The sequence below is a fragment of the Clupea harengus genome, chromosome 10, assembly GCF_900700415.2.
Source record: "Clupea harengus chromosome 10, Ch_v2.0.2, whole genome shotgun sequence".
NCBI lineage: Eukaryota > Metazoa > Chordata > Actinopteri > Clupeiformes > Clupeidae > Clupea > Clupea harengus.
In genome coordinates this window covers 21,735,541-21,753,813 of record NC_045161.1, presented here as the reverse complement: position 1 = coordinate 21,753,813, position 18,273 = coordinate 21,735,541, and the positions used below count along the sequence as shown (strand labels likewise).

At 46.3% G+C, this 18,273-nt stretch overlaps 2 protein-coding genes across 2 annotated transcripts in view; one reads left to right on the top strand and one right to left on the bottom strand.

Annotated features, from left to right (window-relative positions):
• Positions 1-8,859, bottom strand: part of fip1l1a (FIP1 like 1a (S. cerevisiae)) — a 15,077-nt gene extending 6,218 nt beyond the window's left edge. Inside the window, exons 1-10 of the mRNA XM_031574248.2 lie at positions 8,406-8,859; positions 7,820-7,844; positions 6,151-6,199; positions 5,870-5,955; positions 5,319-5,380; positions 5,023-5,130; positions 4,651-4,775; positions 4,351-4,427; positions 927-1,026; positions 633-715 (exon numbers count right to left, since the gene is read on the bottom strand). Coding sequence (XP_031430108.1) covers positions 633-715; positions 927-1,026; positions 4,351-4,427; positions 4,651-4,775; positions 5,023-5,130; positions 5,319-5,380; positions 5,870-5,955; positions 6,151-6,199; positions 7,820-7,844; positions 8,406-8,478 — 788 coding nt within the window. The 5' untranslated portion in view covers positions 8,479-8,859. The remainder of the gene's footprint in view (positions 1-632; positions 716-926; positions 1,027-4,350; positions 4,428-4,650; positions 4,776-5,022; positions 5,131-5,318; positions 5,381-5,869; positions 5,956-6,150; positions 6,200-7,819; positions 7,845-8,405) is intronic.
• A 260-nt stretch (positions 8,860-9,119) lies between these two features.
• The window catches only part of scfd2 (sec1 family domain containing 2), a 145,955-nt gene continuing 136,801 nt past the window's right edge, over positions 9,120-18,273 (top strand). Inside the window, exons 1-2 of the mRNA XM_031574378.2 lie at positions 9,120-10,074; positions 10,343-10,511. Coding sequence (XP_031430238.1) covers positions 9,261-10,074; positions 10,343-10,511 — 983 coding nt within the window. The 5' untranslated portion in view covers positions 9,120-9,260. The remainder of the gene's footprint in view (positions 10,075-10,342; positions 10,512-18,273) is intronic.

Sequence of the window (18,273 nt, the reverse complement as noted above, 5' to 3'; positions counted from 1 at the left end):
GTCGGTGTGTGTGTGTGTGTGTGTCTGTGTGTGTCTGTCTGTGTGTGTGTGTGTGTGTGTGTGTGTGTGTGTGTTTGTACGCTTCCCTTGCCAGGTGCCTGTAACAGGTGTCAGCTTGTCAGTAATGTGGCCCATGTACGCGCCAGGTCCATTGCAATGGGCTGCTACCGGGGAACATCTTGCGTAGACATCTTATTCCAACAGGTGTAACGTTATACACTGACTCTCAGTCTCAGTCTCAAACGGTCATCCAAATCTGTTGGGTTTGAATTTGGGTGTCAGAACTGGCCAGATACAGTGTCACTCCTTTAATGAACTAACACACATTGTTTGAGTTTAAGGGGGGTAATCAGATTGGCCAATCAGATCTGTCCCCATTCATCATCATCATCAAAAAGGTTGATGAGGGGTGGTTTGAAATATGTGGAAAGGCAGAATTAGGCAATAACAAAGAAAATGGGGGAAACACAAAGTGTGGAACAAAAGGCACAAGGATGTACAGACACCACATGAGTGTAACCGTGTGTGTGTGTGTGTGTGTGTGTGTGTGTGTGTGTGTGTGTGTGTGTGTGGTTGACTTACTTGGCGGAGGGACGAGAGAGGGGGTGGAGCAATGGCCGGGGGGAGGGGGCAGAGGGGGAGGGGGGATGTTCGGAGGGAAGAAAGGCATCTTGGTGGGCGTGGTCTCACCATCAGAGGACGGCTCTGAGATCACCTGCAGAACACACACACACACACACACACACACACGCGCGCGCACACGCACACGCACACGCACACGCACACAGACAAATACACACGCACACACAGACAAATACACACGCACATGCAGGCTGAGCTGAAACATTAGACACCCTAGCAGCCTTATTTGTTTGCACTTCCATACAGATCTTCCACATCTCTCTCTCACACACACACACACACACCTGGATTTGACTTCCATCCGCATTGTGTCTTCTGCGCCCTTCTACTCTGCTGATGGTTCCTGACTGTCCTCCGATGACATTGATGGAGTTGCTCAATTTCCTGCTCAAACGCACACACACACACACACACACACACACACGCACGCGCACACACACACACACACACACACACGCTCAAGATCAGACGTATGAACCACACAGCAAGCACTGCATTACCACTGACTCCACATACCAGAGCACAAGAGAACAAAGCCTGCAACCTGTGCCTGTGTGTGTGTGTGTGTGTGTGTGTGTGTATATATGTGAGTGAGTGAGAGAGAGAGAGAGAGAGAGAGTGTGAGAGAGAGAGAGTGCCACAGAATGGCAAACTAATGTTTGTTGTTATTTTTGGAATGGTCTTTTGTTGATTATTTATTTATTTATTTGTAATCAACTCTGTTCATTATTTTTGTCCTTCTGTATGTGTATGTAATATGTATGTGTTGAATCATCTTTGGCAATAGTGTTAAAAAACATTCATGCTAATAAAGCTTCTTTGAATTGAATTGAATTGAATTGAATTGAATTGAGAGAGAGAGAGAGTGAGAGAGAGAGAGAGTGAGAGAGAGAGAGAGTGTGTGAGTGTGAGAGAGAGAGTGTGAGTGAGAGAGAGAGAGAGAGAGAGTGTGAGTGTGAGTGTGTGAGAGAGAGAGAGAGAGTGTGAGTGAGAGAGAGAGAGAGAGAGAGAGTGCCACAGAATGGCAAACTAACTGCATGTTTGTTGTTATTTTTGGAATGGTCTTTGATTTATTTATATCATCTCTGTTCATTATATTTGTCCTTCTGTATGTGTATGTAATATGTATGTGTTGAATCAGCTTTGGCAATAGTGTTAAAAAACATTCATGCTAATAAAGCTTCTTTTAATTTAATTTAATTGAGTGAGTGAGAGAGAGAGAGAGACAGAGAGAGAGAGAGAGAGAGAGAGAGTGTGAGCGAGAGAGAGAGTGAGAGAGAGAGAGTGAGAGTCCACTCTCTGCATATAACACGCACTACATCCTAGGTTTAAAAAGCGAACAGGAAGTTCTGACTCTACCTCTCTGGAGCTGTTATCACGGCACATGCAGGACATGAAAGCTTATATAACCCTTTATGCCCCCCCCCCCCACTCACACACACACTCCATTAATGCATTAACTTCACCCATCTGGATCATCCTCCCATGTGTTTTACACACTCTCTCTCTTGCCCTCACACACACACACACACACACACACACACACACACACACACACACACACACACACACACACACACACACACACACACACACACACACACACACACACACACACACACACACACACACACACACACACACACACACTTCCCTACTAAGAAAAAAAACACCTTTCTATCTCACGCACGGGCCCGGATGAAACACTAACCTATTTCAGTCAGGAGGGCTTAAGTCATATGAAACTTGCAGTAGGCCTTAGAGAAGTAAGAGTAAAGTCATGCTAGCTGCCTACTCGACTAAATCCATCCGTCTCTTGCACTGTGTTTATATCTATCTCTCTCTCTCTCTCACACACACACACACACACACACACACACACACCTTTTTTCTTTTAAATGAAATGGACAGAAATTAAGCAGTGAAACATGAGCACAGTGCCACTGACACACTTTACCAAAATCACGCGTTCCGCTTTTAACATGATGCCGAGTTCTTTTACGTAACATAAGCCAAGTCAAACACACACACACACACACACACACACACACACACACACACACACAACACACACACAACACACACACACACACACACACACACACACCACACACACACCACCAGAGACAAACCCGTTTTCCCCCTCCACCGTGCAAGCCAAGCGTGAGTGTTGCCATGGTCTCTTGCATGAGAGGGCCACTGAAAGTGGGACAGCTCAGGGACCTGACATGTACAGCAAGCCAGGCTGACACGCAGAATGGTGCATCATGCCTGTGTGTGTGTGTGTGTGTGTGTGTGTGTGTGTGTGTGTGTGTGTGTGTGTGTGAGCGCATGTGTCACTTCCTGCTCTCCTGAGTGACGCTCGTGTTACAAAAGGCCCCAGACGGCGACGCATGACTGCGCCTCCTCTCTCCTCTTGAGCGCTCCGCTTCAAACACGTTGCCCCTGGCAACACTTAACCTCGCGCTGGACGGAGTGCAGGGGCCTTAATTGAGGGGACGACTGTGTTGGTAAGTCTGTGCCCCCACTGTGGGCTAGACCACCATCTGGAAGGGCTATTACTCAGGCATTTCATTTGTGTGTGTAGAGGTAACTCAGTACAAGTACTGTGCCCAACTGTGTTTATGTCATTTTGTTAATATAAATAAAGTGTGTATGTGTGTGTGTGTATGTATGAGTGTGCGTGTGTGTCTGTGTATGTGAGTGTGTGTTGTGTGTGTATGTATGTATGAGTGTGCGTCTGTGTATGTGTATGTGAGTGGGTGGCATGTGTGTGTGTGTGTGTGCGTGTGTGTGTGTGTGTGTGTGTGTGTGTATGTATGTATGAGTGTGCGTGTGTGTCTGTATGTGAGTGGGTGGCAGCATGTGTGTGTGTGTGTGTGTGTGTGTATGCGGCTTGCGTGTGCCTTTGCGTGCAACAGCACCAAGGTCACCAGCAGGATAAAAGAGCAAACCAATGTGTACAGAAGGAATGAGTGTGAGAAAGAGAGAGGTTTTTCCTAATCGCAATAAATGACCCATGAAACACCTGGACTGAAATGATAGAGAATCTGGCCGACGAAAACAGGAAGCAAGAGAGAGAGAGAGTGAGAATAAGTGGAGGAACGAAAGAAGGCGGGTAGAGAGGGAGAGAGAGAGAGAGCGAGAAAGACAGAAATAGAGACTGAGACAGGAATATGGGAAATGTCTACACAGAATAGAAAGTGAAAAATACATGATAAAAACAGCAACAGACGACACCTTGAAGGAGAGAGGGGGGGGGGGGGGGGGGGGAGGACCAATCAGTGGCAGTGAATGTTTACAAACACATGGAGATTGCGGGGCCTCTGTGATGGTGAGTGTTTAGAGCTGGTAATGGTGCCGTAAAGCCCAAACTGCCAGCGTAAACCCGTCCCACGCCCCGACCTCCACGCCACCCTCACCCCCGCGCTAATCGCTTCCTCTCACAGGTGCTCGTTAACAGCCTGGCACATCAGGTCTTCATTACTGAGAGAAAGGGGGTGGGGGGGGAACCACCCGAGACAAATCATTCCACCTAAACAGCAGTAGACTACATAGTAGAATGCATGCAGGAAGGTCATTTCACGCGGTAATAACTTTAGCTGAAAATAAGAGAGGAGTAGCGATATTAAAACCAGTGTCTGCTTTATTGGAGTTCATGGAAACCCACACACACGTATACGAGAGGCTGACAGGCCAAACACTGACCTTGATGAGCTGGAAGCCGAATCATAGAAGCTGTCTGACTTGGAGAGGGAGCGGTCACTATGGTAACTTGTTCGCCCCTAAAGTAGGGCGGAGAAAAAACAAAAACAGGAGAGATGTGGGAAGGTGAATGAATAAAAAAAAAAAACTCACAAAACTAGCTGAATAAAGGAGAATAGCGTTCCACGTGAGACTGGCTATTTGCACTGTCTGTGATTTACCATGATATATGTAAGGGGTTAAGTGTGTGTGTGTGTTGTGTGTGTGTGTGTGTGTGTGTGTGTGTACATTGATGGGAAGTACCAGAGCTTTGGATGATCCTAAACTCATGACCTCCAGACTCATGCGAACCCTCCTCTGTTTGTCACAGTAGATCTTCCATGACTCCTCGTTAAAGCCATAGTTGAAGTAATCAGTGAGGTCCGCACCTGGACATAAACACACAATAACGAATGAGTCAGAGTGGCACACACACACACACACACACAACACACACACACACACAACACACACACACACACACACACATGTTTTGGATACACTAGAAAGCAAATGCACCACATGCACAAAAAAAACAAAAAAATAAGCAATTACTGAGTCATATATAATATATACACTCACACGCACAAGAACACACACATGCACACACGCACACACGCACACACACAGACACACCTGGTTTCTTCCATGGCTTTTCATCAAAGGACTCCACGTCTACCTCCAGCAGAGGAGTTCCATTCACACTCCCCTGAGCGTTCAGATCCACACCTTTCCTCGTGGTTCCTGCAAAGGGGCAGAGGGTGTCAAAAAGAGGAACCGTCCGTCACACACACACTTTCACAGGGTGAGAGGACACACAGCCTCCCCCTTCAGCGTTGAGCCAGAGGGGGCTGAACAGCTGACAGCTGGCCCGTGCTGCCCGTCACCCACACAAGGGATCTGAGGAGAGCGAATTGGGTTCATTAGTGTACCTAAGCCAAGTGTCCATCCTGAGGTCTTTGTGTTGAAATTCACAGCTAGGGCTCCACTGGACCTGAGGGGCAACAACACACAAGAGATGCGTCAGCGTCAGCGTCATCATCATCATCATCATCATCATCGTCACCAACACACACACACACACACACACACACACACACACACACACACACACACACACACACACACACACACACACACACAGGCCTGTTAACCTTATTCACAAGTGTAAAGGCCTTGCCTCTGTATCAGGGCATGTACACATTCAAATGCACAAATGCATGTATGCAATGACATGATAATACAAGCCAACTTGACTGCTTTCAGCGTAAAAGTACAGTTTTATCAGCAAACCCAGACAGAAGAGATTCTGTCAAGCTGTGAATCAAACACACACACACACACACACACACATACACACACACACACACACATCAAGAACATCCTCATCACCATTATGTCTATACCACATTAACTCTTCACAGCCAGCCATCAGTAAGGGGCGTACACTACAGTATGGAGCACTGAGTGATCGGCTACTTACGTGCTTTCAGTCCCCCCCGTCTTGATGTCACCAATTGTGACACAAACATCATCATCGTCACTATCACTCTCGCTTTCTTCTTCGCTCTTGTGTTGCAGAAACATTTTGAAAAGGCGAATCAGTGTTGTACAGTTCAATGTTCACACTCTTTCATGGCTACAGTCCACACACCAAAAAAACACGCCTACTCTACACACACGGGCAAAAAGAAAATACATTTCTTCTCAGCAAAAGGCACTACGTCTTAAAGAGAAATATTAAAATTCTAGACTGGTTAGTACCTGATCGGCCACATCATTCCCATCATTCTCCCGTCCCCCAGGCAATGAGCTGTGAAAATGAGAAGGCATCAGAGTAACAGTCTAACTCCACTCAACTTCACCATCACAGCTGTGGAGGCTCATTTAGATGGGACTTTTCATGACACGGCTGAAGACTACGGCCGTCTGTGGCATGGTTACCATGATGGAGGTTTCGTGAAACTTTAAAAACGTGAAATTAAAAAAATAATCAATTTAATTATTATAATTATTAAATTAATTCCTGAGGGTGACGAAGTTGTAGGCCATATCCACAATCAACTTTGACAATGAAATGAAGTAGGCAACATCCTGAAACAGTCATGACATCAGGATGCAGATGGGTAAAGCCAGAGGTATTATGAAGCACATTAAGGGCCTCATTAGAGGCGTGGTATAGCTGTCTAACTGAAGTCCTTTTCCTTTTAGTCTACACTAGAATCTAAACACTTGTTCTAGGACATTCCACTTGACAATCCAGGTTCACTGATTTGTAATAAACTGCTCAATCACGGAATAACATTTTAAGTGAGCACAAATGACACAAAAGCCAAACTTTCATCCTTCACGTGTGACTAAATGTAGATGTATTCTTCAAAACTGCGCAACTCACATGTTTTATAAATGAATGGGGGTTTTGATAGTTGAGTAATTTAATGTGTCGTCAGACAAATCAAGTGTAACACATTTCTGCATTTTTGATACGATATCTGCTGGGGGTGGGGGGGGGGGGGCATCAGGATGCTACGCTACAATACACTCACACTGTGCCATCCTTCCCCGCCTTTTAATCCAATGATCGCTATAGGAGCCACCTCATCCGTCCTGCACATAAACACTGCTTACCCCACTGCGGAATTTAACGAGCACCCGAAGTCTTAAATGTTTCGCTTGACTTCTCACACATTTCGATCCTCTTTCGGCGGTGACGACACAGACGTATCGCTCAGCACTGACGCCAGCTCTCGGTCATTACCTTGCACTGAAAAGGGCATTAAATCTACACGCTTCATTAAGGAAGCACAATTCTCCCTAATGAGAAATAAACGTGTCAGCCCATCTTATTCCGAGTCAGTACACTGCGCACTCTTATAAAAAATAAAACACCCACTTCACCGGTACAGTTATATAAGGGTAAGTAATGCACATCACATCATTAGTATGAGAGAGTGTCGGCAATGTCAGGGAACAGGGCGGCCCACTCAAATTGGGAATAATTAGATATGACGCGAGTCTGTGTCACAGGTGTATGAAGGACATTTATGGGTATGGAATAAAATGTCATACATATATCTGCGTCCTGGCGTTTGGACATTGTAACATTTAAGATATTTAGTTGTGGACCTAACATAAAAGGACTGGTTAGCCTAATTTATTGATGTATATGGCTGGGAAATCTGTAGGTCAGGTGTGCACACACTGATTTGGGAAATTTGTAGGTCAAGTATACACACGCTGACCTGTAATATACTGTACAGGATATAGGAGCCTAGTCCTGCTTTTACATGAAACCAGTGGTTAAAAAAAACTGAATAATATTTTTTTAAATAAATACATTTTAAAAACCACAGCAGATTGACAAATAAAAAAAGGCATAGAAACTTCAAACCTCAGAGGTGGGGCTAATGACATCAACAAAAGTCATACACACCTGTCCTTTTGTTCTTCATCTTCGTCTGTCCAGAACAAGAATAGGCTATTCAGTACAAATTATATTCACAACAGTGGTGTTACATATATCCTAACAATGTATGCTTGAAAACTAAGTTAACTTTGTAAAAAAAAAAAAAAATGCTGGTCCATTACAAGTTAAACTTTCTTTTACTATTGATAGGATTATTAATGATACTAATTATTCACAAATAATTCACTTTGATAGTATTGCCTAACATCTATGTCAGTCAATGTAGATAAATTACAGACAATACCTAAGCTGGCGAATGCAGTTTGAGAATTTTAGTAGGGCTCCCCCTTTTAAAATATTCTCATCAACCACAAAAACAGTAACGTTAACACCTGTTAAACTGACCAACTGAAGCTATTCTTGCTAACTAGCCAAATTGCTATCTAAAGCTAACACCCCAACTTGAATCACATTGAATGTGGCGACTGATTAGCTGGTATAGAAGATAACATCTTATCATCACTAACCCTAGAGCCAAATGACATGAAAGACAACTAGTAACAAGAATATGGATGAGTGGCTTTTAAATTCAATGTGAGAGAACTAATCTCACCTCCATATAGCCACTCTTCTTCGTCTCCCGCACCACTACCATCAGTTGTTTTTTCCGTCTCCTCCGTGGACATTATACCGTTCAATTATATGAACCCCGCAAAAATGAATTGACAGGTGGCTGAAAAGTGTAACACTCAGTTTCGCTCGTATGAAACAGTTAGAAAGATGTGAATTTACAGCCGTACACTTGTTCCAAGCGGATTCCAGCTGTTAAATGACAACGTAGTCAACAGGGATCAAACACGTTTCTATGGAACAAACTGTTCACCTTTCACCCGACAGTGGACAACCCCACGGTTAGGACCACAGGAAGTTCACAGAAGTTTGTCATCATGGCAACTGTCTCGAGGGATACAGAGAAGCACAAGAAGCAGTCTGCGACAAGAACTCGCTACATTGAATGCTTTTTGAACTTTTAGTTAAACCAAACTATACAACTCTTAATATGGGTTTAATTAGAAAAAATGACATTGGTCACTATAAGGCATTACATTTGTTTTCAATAAATACATTAGACATTGTACCTACGACAATTTAAATAGAGTGAAAAATACATATGTTGTCATTTTATGTTATTCAATCAAATTAGTATAGGTGTTGGTATTCATATTCATTTTCAAAACGTATTCAACACATGGGAAAAAAGCATGCTCATTTTCAAAACTCCCAGCTGCTGGATGATGGTAGGGGCGGAATGTTATGACGTTTATCTGTCGCGACGCTTGATGCCACGTCACCTCTAAGAGACTCGCATGTGTTTATGTTTGGTTTGAAATGAAACTTGCGCCTCGCTGATACACTCATTGTTTGTTTGTGGTTTCACATAGTTTCGAACAGCATTATTTCGGTCAAGATGTTGACGATGGAAGGCTTCACTTGTTTTCCGGGTTTAATGTGGGAGAAGGTGCTGTCAAAGGTAAAGAAAGCGATTGTTTTCATGGATGACAAGTGCAGCGAGAACCTTCACTGGAATGGTGGAGCAACCAGTTTATTAGAGGCTGGAGCACGTAACATTAAGCAGTTCTCTAGCTTTGAGGCTGGAGGAGACAACGAAGCCAAGGCTGTGTTCGTGGTTAGCACTCTGTTAAAAGGCAGAACAGCGGACATCATTAAAGACATCATTTCCATGAGCCATTTTCAGTACTGTGTTGTCTTCACTGCCGTTCCTCACTCTATTCATCTCCTTGCTAATAAAGTCACCACGGAACTAGAGGGTAATCCAGTGTTTGAGCAATTTGAGGAGAAACTGTGCGAGTGGATGGGTGACATGAACTACACCGCTGAGGTGATGCATGCACCGGTTGTCTTCGCCCCTCTGTCGCAGCAGTTCCTCCTCTCACCCATCTTCTCGCAGCTGTTCCCGTTGCTCCCTTCTGACCTCGAATCCATCAACCGAAAGCGTCCGGAGAAGAAGAGATTTAGCAGTCTGCTCGATGTGGACATACATTCTCTTCCCCCAGAGCTGCAGATACAAATTAAATCCCTTGCCTCGGCGCTAAATGCTATGTTTGAATGCACCAACACTCGTGAGGAGAGCTTTGCTGTTGGACCCATGAGCCGTCTCATAGCGGGGGAGCTGGCCAGTCATCCACAGGCCAAAAACAGAAGAAAGGCGGCTCCCAACAAGGCATCAATTGTCTTCATAGACAGGACGTTAGACCTAACAGGTGAAATATCCATGTATTTCTGTCATACAGTTGCTTAATGCTAGCCTCCTTGTTATTATTTATGTTTTGTTTAGCCCATTGGAAAAAAAATGGAGGATATAGTCTCAATCTTTAAACAGAATCACTGTATAAAAGACTTGCTCTCTAATGAAATTAAGAAAATCAGTAGCCTAGTCCACAGGCAGTGCACTGAGATGTTTATTTTTTTCTACTGGGATGCTGGAGATAAAATGGTTAAAATTGTGACCTTTCTTTATTTCCACTTCAGGAGCTGTTGGTCACCATGGTGATAACCTTGTGGAGAAAATACTGTCCGCACTGCCTATGTTGCCGGGACACACGACTGACATACAGGTGGACATGCTGGAGCTGACCAACCTGCAGCGCACTCCTGACATAGAGGGGGTCTTGGCACCAGGCTGCCTGGCACAAAACCAGTAAGGGCATTGACACTAACAGAGCCACATCACCCCCTGCGTCATGTATAGGGCTGGGGTGGGCAGCAGAATTGCCACTCATGTTGTTTATTTTCTCATAAGTACACATGCTGCGTGATGGGGTTCCTTATATTATGTAGACTAAGTGTTAACTTAGGCAATCATCTAACCTCAGCCACAAATCACACCGACTTTAAGTTAGCTGTCAATTTTGTTCAGCGTGAGCCTATGAGTGGTTGGCTTGCTTATGTGTACATGATTAAGTGCATTATTAAGTCGTGACTTTGATTATACAGTGATTATACAGTTTATTGGTTATAGACTGTATATTATATAGTTCTGTAAGTCTAGAAAAATGGTCAATAAATGAATGACTAGCTTACAGAACCATCAGTTGAGTAAACCTCTGTAGACAGGGGTGCTGCTGTCGAGTAACACTTGGACATAATGAACCATTTGTTAAGTGTGCTGTGCTGACAGTTTTGCCCCCCTCACACACACACACACACACACACAGACACACACACACACACACACACACACACACACACACACACACACACACACCTCCCGTATGCAGTGGGTGTAATCTCAGACAAGAGGCAGTGTTCAATGAGCACCAAATCAGACTTTTTAATGTTTTTGTCTCTCACTCTGTGGTTATGTCTTTAGGTAGGGGGGTCTGCTGTACCCTACATAGGGCAGACCTGTGGTTTAGACCATATGAAAACACAGTCTTTTGGTCTCTTTTCTCGCACACAAATATTCATTTCCATTCTTTTCTCCATTCTTTGTTTTTCAACTCCCACTGAGTGGTCCTTTCTCTCGCTCACAGCATGTGTTGTGTCCTCCTGTTCTCAATGTTTTCTGGACCGACACACATAAACAAACATCGCTGGGCCTTTTCTGCCGAGGCTGTCAGGAATTGTGACCGTCATCTACGGTTTTCCCCTGAATTTGTCCAGCTTTGTTTGACAAAATAATTCACCCTTGCGCCGCTGGTTTTGCCGATGTCATTTCCTGCAGGCCTGGATGTGGTTTAGGCCGACCCCGTTGCCCTGCTGTGCTGTGAGTTTGCTCTGAGTCACCTGGCTCCATTAGACCACTGCGGTAGAAAGACAACGTTCCTATTGGTGAGGGAATCTGTCTGTTGTATCATAGTCAGTGCTGCTGCCCTTGCATATACTCTCTGGTCAGAGAATGTTTTTACCTTGTCATGGTTTCCATAGGTTTGCTGTTTTTGGAGTGTGGTTCAGGGATATATGATGATGATGATGATGATGGTTTTTTGAAATAGTGCTGTGTAAATAAACGGAAAAAAAATAAATCTGCCTTAACTGACCTCAGTTCGGATGTCATGGGGAGAATGTCTTCTTTGAGTGACTTTTAGGTCAGTGAACTATATTCCATAGTCACCATTTTCTATTTTATTGCCTAAATTGCGCATGAGTCTTATTTTCCCCAAGAAATAAGTCTTATTTTCCCCACGTAATGAACCAGCATGTCTTTTTGTTGCGTTTTGGTGAACTATCAGTATCAGGTTACTGTTCGCTGTCAGATGTGCAGCTCAGACTCATGAATCTCTTTGATAAGAAAACGGGCCGGTGAGGTTGCCCTGTTTACGATCCTGTAAAAGTCAAGCTCTCCGGCCTGTGTTTGTCATCAGCTCCTCTGGTTGCCTCGGAAACATGCTGATGTCAAGAGATTCTATGGAGACAAGCGCCCCCCTTGTTTAGCTGTGAGTCTGTGCAGTCATCGCAGGCTATGCAGTGCCATAAGGACAATACACACACACACACACACACACACACACACACACACACACACACACACACAAACACACACACAGATGCTGCCGGCTAATAATGCGTCATTACTAGTGTGGTGTCAAGATTGTAAAGGTTTAGATTGTTGCTGCTGTTGATGCGTGCTTGGTTAAATGTGGGGCTTTAAAATGCACAAATTGGACCATGGAGGGAGGTTAACCTTTAAAGTAAAGGTTACCAATGTTATCGAGTATGGCAGTTTCTAGTGTTTGCCATTTAATAATGATTTATCATATACACATGCACAGCCACAGACATCCCACCACATATATACGCACACACATGCACACACACATACACACAGACACACACACACACACACACACACACAAATGGACCACCACATCCCTTTCCACTCATTAGCTCATTACAGTAGCACCACATCCTTAAACACAAACACAAACACACATACACACACACACACACACTTATATGTCTGAAGCACAGAAGCAGAAATGCCAGACAGATGTGTTGCAGAGCTCATGATTGTATTGAAACTCTTCACACATAGACACACACTCTCACACAACACACATGGGTCTACCCATATGATCATTTCATTTACTCTCAACCTCCCCGTATGTTACTCCCACACAACCATACATACCTGTGCACAAGCATACACACTGACCAGTGAGATGATCATGTTTGTTCACAATGGGGTCATGCGGGTAAACAGCGTTTTTGCAAATGATCAATCCAATCTCCAGTCTTGCATACAGGCACACACACACACACACACACACACACACACACACAGAGGTAATCTTGCATGCATACCTACAGCTCATAGTCACTACACAACTACAACCCCAGTCCCAACAGCATCCACATACACACACGCACACACACACGCACATGCACACACACACGCACACACACACACACACACACACAAATCAGCTGTCCCCCCTACGTGTGTGGCAGCACGCATGACCGGCCCCCAGAGACGCACTGGTGGAGCCCAGCAGCGGCGTTAGTTAGCCGAGGCACGTGTTCAGCTCCCGCCCGCCAGCCTGTTTTACATGGCTGCCTCTGCCCTCCACCACACGGGCCCCTCTTCCTCACCCTCTCTCATGTGGTGAGGAAGACTGGAGGGGGGGAGGAGGAGGAGGAGGAGGAGGAGGAGGAGGAGGAAAAAAGCACCTCACTGGAAATGAATGGGGAGTTTTTCAGGGTCGAGGCGGCCCCCCTAAAAGCCTGCGCTGTCTGAGCGGCCTTGCCTGTCTGAGCTGATCCGCTCGGCTCCGTTTTGCTCCGTTCTGTTCGGTTCTGTTCCAACAGGAAAAGAAAAAAAAACCCGGGGCCCAGCTCGCGGTGGGTGGTTCTGCTGCTTGTGTTCCGCTACACCGGAGCGGCTCTCGTCTGAGCTCGGTGGGTGGCACGGAGCTGGAGCAGGAAGGGCCGCGGTTCTGGAGAGACGGAGCGCGATGGAGGGTTGAGCCCAAGAACAGCAGGTTGTGCTGTGATGCCAGGGATCATGAGGCTTGGGGCACATTCAGGGAAGGGCACACTGGGATGCCTAGCCTTGCACTGGGTACAAGAACTGAAGTTCTGAAATGTCTTACAAACACACACACACACACACACACACACACACGCACGATGCTGTCCATGGCAACCTACTGCTGTGACAAGTCACATGCACATAAGTGCGTGTGCGTGTGCGTGTGCGTGCGTGTGTGTGCGTGTGTGTGTGTGGGTTCAGACATTGTAGCTCCTCTGTGGAACTGAGATGTTGACTCAGACAGTTGCTGATTGGCATTTAGCTAAACACCTGGAGGAGGCTGTCTGTTACATGCATGCATGTATTTAACCCTGAGCACCTGCTGCTTCACACACACACACACACACACACACACACACACACACACACACACACACACACATCTGAACATATGCACGCACATCCCTGCATGTGACTGTCTCAGCAGAAGGTTGCCATAAACAGCATTTTGTGTGTGTGGCATGTGTGTGTGGCATGTGTGTATGGTGGGGGTGAGCAAGCTGGGTAGCCGTAAGCATGTGATGCACTGCACACCTATGAGAGCATCCTAGTTTCTCTGCACTCTGTCTCTAGATGTCTGTTAGCCCTTTCCCTTTCTCTTTTGCTTTGACCAGATTTCCCCTTTCGCTCAACTGTATTGGCAGGTGTGTATGCATGCTTTTCCTTCAAGAAGATGCAGTGAGTCTCTCCTCCTTCTCCAGATGCTGCCACTCTCTCTCTCTCTCTCTCTCTCTCTCTCTCTCTCTCTCTCTCTCTCTCTCTCTCGCTGTCTCTGTGACAGGCTCTATTTTAAACTCTCTCTGCCCCGGCCGCTTCCACACAGGGGAGGATCCAGGCGTCACGCTTTCCACCGCTCCCCAAAAGCGCTTACCTTCACAGAACAGCAAACAGCAGCATAGCAGCCTAGCCCTAACCTACTTTCACACTGGAGAGCAGTCACACACACACACACACACACACACACACACATAAACTCACACACACACGAAGGGAGAAAGAGAGAGCAAAAAAGAGAGATGTGGGGGAGAGAGAGAAAGAGAGATAGGAGGAGAAAGTGAGAGAGAGACAGAAAGAGAAAGAAAAAGAAAGAAAAAATCCCAGGGTAAACTCTGTGCTGTGACATCTCCCAGGCGATGGCACTATCCGTGACGTCACACTGGGGACACGGACGCTGGCGGCCCCTAAATAGCTTCGCTGCCTCTCGCCCTCTCTGGAGGATGCGCCGTCGTTTGTTACGCAGATCTGGAGACGCATTGGGAACCTAGTCAGACTCGCTGAGCTTACACAAGCACAAGCACAAGCACAGAGGCTTTTTAAAGCCCATCCCAGCGATGGCCTGCTCTTTCCACTTCTATTTTTGGGAGCGAAAAACAAACTTTCCATGTATAATAAATAGGCCATATGCGCTTTAAGTTTCCATAAGTGGCATGTTGTTGCCCTTCGCTAAACATAGGCTAGATTGCAAAAAGCAGCTTGTTATTATGCTCTGTATTAGATATGAAGGCTGCAAGCTGGCAGGTTTCTGCAAAGTACAGGTGCAATGTGTCACAAGTCATTAGTGATGACAGAGTCGCTGTGCCAGTCCGCACGTTATTTGATACGAGGCCTTCTAGTGCAAATTGCCATCTGCACATATGATTTAGACATGCTGTGTTTTGAGAAGAATATGATGGCTTTGTGATATTATTGCAGCCACGGCATAATCTCTGTGTTTACGTTGCTCCAATGGTCGGGTTCTGAGACTAATTCTGTCCTGTTATTGCACAGAATGGCCTAATAGTCCGTTTTGGAGCAGCTTAATTCTGCCCTGTATTGTATAGCATACACTAATACCGGGTTGGGCTCTATTTTAGCCCATTATTGTATGGTATTTCCCCTTGTAATTTCAGGGTGTTTTTTCTTTGGATCTCTGGATATGTTTTAGGGCTCTGTTGGGTGGTCTGGGTGCTGTGCCTGGTGTTAAATGACACAAGGTGGTGTGTGTCTTTATTAAATCCCCCCAGCTTTCTGCTTCACCGCTGTTTGGGCACTTCATACTGTCTCTCATTTCCTTTCATTTGAGTTACACATGCAAAAGGTGTGTCTGCGTGTGTGTGTCTGTGTGTGTGTGTGTGTGTGTGTGTGTGTGTGTGTCTGTGTGTGTGTGTGAGTGTCTGTGTGTGTGTGTGTGTGTGTGTGTGTGAGTGTCTTTGTGTGTCTGTGTGTGTGTGTCTGTGTGTGTGTCTGTGTGTCTGTGTGTGTGTGTGTGTGTGTGTGTGTCTGTGTGTGTGTGTGTGTGTCTGTGTGTGTGTGAGTGTCTGTGTGTGTGTGTGTGTGTGTGTGTGTGTGTGTGTGTGTGTGTGTGTGTGTGTGTGTGTGTGTGTGTGTGTGTCTGTGTTTGTGTGTGTGTGTGTGCAGGAGTATAAGTGTGTGAGTTCTGGACATGACATTATAGACCTTGTGTGAGAATCGTGATGTTTGGCAGTGGTGCTTCATCTGACGGTGTGTGTGCACATAGGTTTGTTTTGGTATACATGTAGGTGTGTGTGTGTGTGTGTGTGTGTGTGTGTGTGTGTGTGTGTGCACATAGGGTTGGTTTGGTATATGTGTGTTTTTGTTTGTGTATGTGCCGCTTTGTGCAGGTTTTGCATTTTTGCCAGAAATGTGTAGCCTATGTTTTGATTGGTGTAGGTGTGTGTATATTTTGCTTGTTAGGTATGTTCGTGTGTGTGGTGTGTGTGTGTGTGTGTGTGTGTGTGTGTGTGTGTGTGTGTGTGTGTGTGTGTGTGTGTGTGTGTGTGGTCAGGGTGTAATGGGTTGTTCTTGGCTGCCCGTGTGGAGGTCTGGGCCCTTTGATGCTGTCTAGGATACATGAACCCCGCCTGCCAAGGGGGAGGGTGGGTGGGTGAAGGGGTGGTGCGGCGGGGGGGGGGGGGTGAAGGGGTGGTGCGGGGGAGGGTGGGTGGAGGGGTGGTGCGGGGGAGGCTGGGTGGGTGGAGGGGTGGTGCGGGGGAGGGTGGGTGGAGGGGTTGCTGCCAGGCCATGTCTGGGACCTGCCCAAGAGTGAGGGTGAGAAGAGGGGATGGGGGGGAGGGGAGGACAGCCTGCAGGGGGGGGGGGGGGTTGGCACCCAGCACTCCCCAAGGCTCTGGGAAGAAAAAAAAGAAAAGGACGAACCACACCGTGCCGTGAGAAAACAAGGTTCCGCCGCCACCGCCTGAAATGTGCATGCCAGATCCTGCCACCACCGGCCACACACACACACACACACACACACACACACACACACACGCACACACGCACGTACACACCTATTTCTGTCTCGCCTGGGAAGAAAGGAGTGGAAGAAAGCAGTGGAGTAAAAAGCTGAGTTGCACTTACTTGTTTTAACAAATGGGAAACGGATAAGTGTAAGAATGAGGGTTATAAACATGGAGGTTAGAGAGAAGACAAAGAATGAACAACATCTCAGTTTATCAGAGTGGCATGAGGAGGGCAACGGGGGTATTTGTCCTCCGTGTTTGGCCTTGTAGGAACTCCTTAACTGGACAGACAGCAGAAATATAGCTCAAGCTAACCTCCCCTCCCCGTACTCGGTCATAAGTCACAATTTACTTCACCTAATTGGAAGTGAAGGGGAGTAGTCAGGGAGAGGAAATCATCAATCGCGTTGGGACCGGCCCATGAAGGTCTGCTTTCATTGGCTGCCCACTTCCTTCTCTGGGGTGGCATGTGTGTGGACACACACACGCACACACACACACACACACACACACACACACACACACACACACTCACACACTCACCCACTCATCCACTGGAGCGGCACAACTGATCCAGAAATTTGTCTTCCATTTCTTGTGATAAATCTGTCGGAGCTGCGAGCCCTTGGACCAAATAAGACCGTTTCAGTCTTGCTGACCTTGACTCAACATTTAAAAGCCCTGAGACGGACCGGGTTTCTTGTCGAGCCGTCCAACTCGGTGTGTGTGTGTGTGTGTGTGTGTGTGTGTGTGTGTGTGTGTGTGTGTGTGGCCAGCCTCAGCTCTCTCAGTCCTCAAATAGACCCAGTGTTCATTTGTTTCAGGGCGCCGTCTAACTGAGAGTGAGTGAAGGGAAAACGAGAGTTGAGAGGTTTTCCAATTCTGTCCTGTCCTGTCCTGTCCTCTCCTGTCCTCAGTCCTGTCCTTTATTGTCCTCAGTCCTGTCCTCTATTGTCCTCTATTGTCCTGTCCTCAGTCCTGTCCTCTATTGTCCTGTCCTCAGTCCTGTCCCCTATTGTCCTGTCCTCCGTCCTGTCCTCCGTCCTGTCCCCTATTGTCCTGTCCTCAGTCCTGTCCTCTATTGTCCTGTCCTCAGTCCTGTCCTCAGTCCTGTCCTCTATTGTCCTCAGTCCTGTCCTCAGTCCTGTCCCCTATTGTCCTGTCCTCAGTCCTGTCCTCAGTCCTGT